At 46.0% G+C, this 5,517-nt stretch overlaps 1 protein-coding gene across 1 annotated transcript in view; it reads left to right on the forward strand.

Moving 5' to 3' along the window:
* LOC111969140 (diacylglycerol lipase-alpha) overlaps positions 1 to 5,517 on the forward strand; it is a 58,983-nt gene that overhangs the window by 31,656 nt on the left and 21,810 nt on the right. Inside the window, 12 exon segments of the mRNA XM_070445477.1 lie at positions 26 to 90; positions 217 to 304; positions 449 to 583; positions 719 to 796; positions 896 to 1,020; positions 1,418 to 1,568; positions 2,318 to 2,401; positions 4,065 to 4,142; positions 4,425 to 4,505; positions 4,661 to 4,803; positions 5,354 to 5,460; positions 5,463 to 5,517. Coding sequence (XP_070301578.1) covers positions 26 to 90; positions 217 to 304; positions 449 to 583; positions 719 to 796; positions 896 to 1,020; positions 1,418 to 1,568; positions 2,318 to 2,401; positions 4,065 to 4,142; positions 4,425 to 4,505; positions 4,661 to 4,803; positions 5,354 to 5,460; positions 5,463 to 5,517 — 1,190 coding nt within the window.

A 5,517-nucleotide genomic window follows, 5' to 3' on the forward strand; every position in this document is an offset into this window, starting at 1 on the left:
CCCTACACACTACCATCTCTAAACCCTCAGGTTGGTACCCTCTGCCCTACACACTACCATCTCTACAGAGTATACCACCTGCACCCTCAGGTTGGTACCCTCTTCCCTACACACTACTACCATCTRCCCTACACACTACTACCCTCTCTGTCCTACTCTGTCCTCACMCAGCACAGCACACTAAGGTAACCATCCTGCTGTGCCTCCCTTCCTCAGACACAGGCTAGAGGAGGGCCAAGCCAGCAGCTGGAGCAGGAGACTGAAGTTCTTCATGTGCTGCACCCGAGCCCAGGACACACARTCTGTGAGGGAAATAGAATTCTTGTTCCTCTATCCATCACCCAACTTCCTGTATGATACAATCTATTYAGTGAGAAKCAATGGTTGTGGTTRGGATCYRTTCTTGTGGTTATTCAAGGTTCAACCTCKATCTCTCCTCTCCCGTTAGGATGCGTATTCYGAGGTGGCCAGCCTGTTTGCAGAGTTCTTCAGAGATCTGGACATTGTGCCTAGTGACATCATAGCTGGCCTGGTGCTGCTTCGCCAGAGACAGAGGTCCAACAGAGGTGCCATCCTGGACCAGGTAACAGGGGATGGGGACCAGTGTGGAGAGAGGGATGGGGGGGAAACGTTACAGGTAAAATGCTAACAGAGTTGGAGGGCCTGTTTGTGTTTGACAGTCTTATTAGTGTGTGAAATTGTTGTTTTTCTCCTTCAGGCCAACAATGACATTTTAGCCTTCTTATCTGGAATGCCTGTAACTCGCAACACCAAATACCTGGACCTTAAGAACTCGGTGAGTGTGTTTTTGTGGATTTATATTGAACCTCTAAGGCAGCGGTGTAGCCTCTCTCTGTTTTGGATGTATTTTTAACATTGTGTGTGTGTCCCTCAGACGGAGATGGGCATGTACAAGGAGGTGTGTTACTACATGCTGTTTGCCCTGGCAGCGTACGGCTGGCCCATGTACCTGATAAGGAAGCCTGCCTGTGGGCTGTGCCGCCTGGCCAGCTCCTGCCAGTAAGTCTGCCTGCCTCCCTCTCATCCCATGCACTTACACCGGTTTCACATTTCACATTCATCAGTATTGACAAAGTGGTAATCCAATGGGACAATAACACTCTGGTCAGACCCCACTCTCTGACACAGTGGGTAAACAATGGAGCACTGACACACAGTGTGTTCCACTCCACTGTTCAGACAAAACACTGACCCACGCACTAACCACTTGACTAGTGATACAAAGACCTAAATACACTGAATCACACAGATATGTTTGTGTTTTAGACTCACACACTCAATCTAAGGACCTATTGTAGTAATCTCTCCATCTCGCTTTCTCTCTTCTTCTCTCGTCTCTTTGTGTCTTTCCACTACTCTCTCTCTCTCTCCCTCCCTCCCTCCATCTCTCTCTCAGCTGTACATCAGGGTCTGGCTCTAGGCTGTCCCAGACAGTGACAGTGGAGGAGGATAACTGTTGTGGCTGTAACGTCCTGGCTATCCGCCGCCACTTCCTGGACAGAGAGCTGAAGCAGGTCCACGTTGTCTACACATCCTGGCACGACGCGGTGAGTAGAGAACCAAACGGAAGGGTGACAGACTTAGGTCAGGGGTCAGTCTGGACAATTACCTGGCATGAGTAGAATACAGAAGATACAACATGCGGTGTTAGTAGAAGCAATTTGCAAAGTACAGATGAACAGGTGTATGATTTGTCATATTGTCTGTCAGTCAAAAATTTGCTGTATCACTCGCCTTGGAATTGTTTCTCGAAATGACTTCTTGATGATATATTGCACTTAGTTCCCTCAACAATATATGTAATATAACGCCTTGCATGTAATATAACACCTTGCATGTAATATAACACCTTGCATGTAATATAACACCTTGCATTGCTCTGTAGCAAGGGAAGTAAATCACACTGCCAATCGTCTGGCTGGACAAATACTTTCCAAATCACATCCAAAATATTCCACCTGTTAATTATTTCCTGTTCGCAGAGGGAAGTTGCCGTAGCGAGAAAGAGAGCACTCAAAACACACTGACTGATTTGTAAAGCAGACTTCTCTGTTAACTGGGCCAAGTCTGACTTTCCATCCATTAAACCACACCATGCAGGCTAGCTAGCAGAAGAGTGGAGGGTCTGGACTCTGCAGACTCGCATCACAGAGGGAGTTAGGCCAGGACACTCCATGATGGAAGACATCATTATAGTCCTTGGCTGTTTATTCTGCGATGCCTTTGATTGATGTGTGTTACCAAAATATATAGATTTAGCTGCTACCTCTCACTATTCTCTCTCTCCCCTTCATAGGTTTACGAGACACCTTTCTTTGTGGCTGTGGATCATGGGAAAAAGAAAGTTGTCATCAGCATTCGAGGAACCCTGTCCCCCAAAGTAAGACACAGTGACAAACCAATGACTCACAAGTGACTGACCAGAGAGTCATCAAACGACCATGGTTGTGTTCCAAATGGCAACCTATTCTCTATATATTGCAACACTTCTTGACAAGAGCTTCTGGTCGGAAGTTGTGCATGTAATGTTTAAAAAAAGAGAGAGGGTGATGGCATCTCCCAAAAAGACTGCAACAACCTACACAGTCCACTATATAGGCCAAAAGGTGCTATTTGGGATGCAGACAATGACTCACAAGTGAATGACCAGATAGTCACCAAAGTCCATGTCAGTCAATCATGGAGCACAATACAATGTTATGCAGTACAACGACTTTCAGTGAAGTTAAATTCCTCACAGTTCTATGACATCAAATTCCCATGAAACCTCTCCGTCTTCAACTGAACTCCCACACCCCCTCTCTTGTTGGCTAAACATTCTAAGGGCTCAATTTTGCTCAAGTACTGTAAAATCACTATACTTTATAATTTATGAGGTAACTTTTCTTAGTGTCCAAGGAAAGGAAACTATTATTTAACTGGAGCAGGAAGAAAATGTCTTGCACTTGCTAGCAGTATTCAGAACTCCCCTCGAATATGTGTCAACCCATCTATTTAAAATGTCACGGTTATTTTTCTCACATCAAAATAGTTTTTTCTTTACTTGAGGAAATAGAGCTCTCTCTCTGTCTCTCTTGCTCTCTGTCTCTCTTGCTCTCTGTCTCACTCGCGCTCTCTGTCTCACTCGCGCTCTGTCTCACTCGCGCTCTGTCTCACTCGCGCTCTGTCTCACTCGCGCTCTGTCTCTCTCGCGCTCTGTCTCTCTCGCTCTCTATCTCTCTCGCTCTCTATCTCTTTCGCTCTCTGTCTCTCTCGCTCTCTCTCACACACACACTGTCTCTCCTGTCTTTCATCTTTTGTTATCACCTCCTCCACTTAAAGTTATGCTCCGGCAACTAAGAAAGTATTTTTTAAACCTCCCACTTTGGTCTAGATGTGTCAATGTGTGGTTCATACATGTATAATCTATGAGCAGAATTACTGTTTTACCTCAATTAGCCACGAAATCCCTAGTTTGAAAGCGACTGTTTTCTTCAAGCTGTGCCGTGCCATTTGCTCTACATTTCCCCCAATGTGGCCCAGCCCCCTAGCAATTCGAGTTCTGGCCAATGAGTACAGTCCCTCGCATTTGAAAGGGTCCATGGCACAACTGAATGCATTCAACCAAAATGTGTCTTCTGCATTTAACCCAGCAACTGAATCAGAGAGGTGCCGTGTGGCTGCCTTAATTGACATCTGCCTTGCTCAAGGGCAGAACGGCAGATTTTTTCACACATTGCCAGCTCGGGGATTCAAACAAGCAACCTTTCGGTTACGGTCCCAACGCTCTAACCGCTAGGCTACCTGCCGCTGAGTGACAGCTAGTATAGGCCTGCCCAGTGTAATCCAATGAGGTTTCCGGGAGACAGACAGCAATGATATGGTGCACATATCTGCACACGTGAAGTAGTACGCAGTTTTCAGGGACCACTTTTTGGCTCGTGAGTGCTACTTTCAGAACTAGTGGCTAAAAAGTTTACAAAAGTACCAGAGAATCTCTTTAAGTGCATGTAGTCGTATCATAACATGTTTTTTCTCTCTCGTGTGTGTGTGTGTTGTGTTAGGATGCCCTGACTGATCTCACAGGGGACTCTGAGCGTCTGCCAGTGGAGGAGCAGCATGGAAACTGGCTGGGCCACAAGGTCAGAATGCACTCACCCAGCCAGACCTAGTCAAATCAGAGGTTCCCTTGGGTGTCTCTTCACCCTCTTACAAGCCATCCCCAAGAGATATTGGTCCAATATGGTCCCAAAGCGCAGGGGCCATTTCATTTCTCAAAAGTGGAATGATTTATAGATGTAAAATGAGTGGATATTACAATTATTTAATAGAGACTGAAGTGAAGCAAAGATGAATGGAATGTAACAGTCTGCCTCTCCCTCTCTCCGCTATTCCCTCCCTCCCTTCCTCTCTTCTTCTCTCAGGGGATGGTTTACTCAGCAGAGTACATTAAGAAGAAACTGGAGCAGGAAATGATCTTGTCACAAGCCTTTGGAAGAGATTTGGTACATGAGTGATGAATATGTCTGTGTGGTAGAAAGGATTTGTGTATATTGGTTGAAATGTAATAGGTTTGCATAACTAACACTTTCATAGGAACAGAGCATTAGAAGAGTGTGTGTGTGCGTGTATACAAGTCTAATCCGAATGTTTTTCTCAGGGTAAGGGAACCATGCACTACGGGCTGGTGATAGTGGGACACTCCCTTGGTGCCGGTACTGCAGCCATTCTGTCCTTCCTGCTCCGCCCCCAGTACCCCACACTGCAGTGCTACTCCTACTCTCCACCAGGTGGCCTTCTGAGGTAACTATGGCCTTCATCATGTCATCGGTTGAAGCCGAAGAACAATCATCCCAACAGGAGCACGGTAGGCAGCATCATGTTGCGGGGTGCTTTGTGGCAGAGGGACTGGTGCACTTCTCAAAATAGATGGCATCATGAGGGAGGAAATTATTGTGGAAGGCTACCCAAAACGTTTGACCCAAATTAACAATTTAAAGACAATGCTACCAAATACTAATTGAGTGTATGTAAACTTCTGACCCACTGGGATTGATGAAAGAATAAAAGCTGAATAAATCTTTCTCTCTACTATTATTCTGACATTTCACATTTTAAATAAAGTGTTGATCCTAATGACCTAAGACAGGATTTTTACTCGATTAAATGTCAAGAATTGTCAAAAACGGAGTTTAAATGTATTTGGGTAAGGTGTATTAACTTCCGACTTCAACTGTATTTCCAATTAGATAGCAAAGTGTGTGTGTGTGTGTGTGGTCAAGCTCTGTATATTCTACAGAAAGGAGCTTCAACACTGTGCTGTAACCGCTCAGTATAGGTTGTAACTGCTGATATCTCCCTGCCAGTGGAGGATCATTGCAGGGGGCACTAAGTGCATTCCTAAGTCCGAGCTGCCTGTGGACGACGGCCCTCAGCCCCAGGCAGCCCCCGTGCCCCCCAGCAGCGTCTCTGGCTGCACCCCAGTGATCTCAGCATCGCCCTGTCAGCCTCCACCCC

The sequence above is a fragment of the Salvelinus sp. IW2-2015 genome, linkage group LG10 (assembly GCF_002910315.2).
Source record: "Salvelinus sp. IW2-2015 linkage group LG10, ASM291031v2, whole genome shotgun sequence".
In the NCBI taxonomy this organism is placed as follows: domain Eukaryota; kingdom Metazoa; phylum Chordata; class Actinopteri; order Salmoniformes; family Salmonidae; genus Salvelinus; species Salvelinus sp. IW2-2015.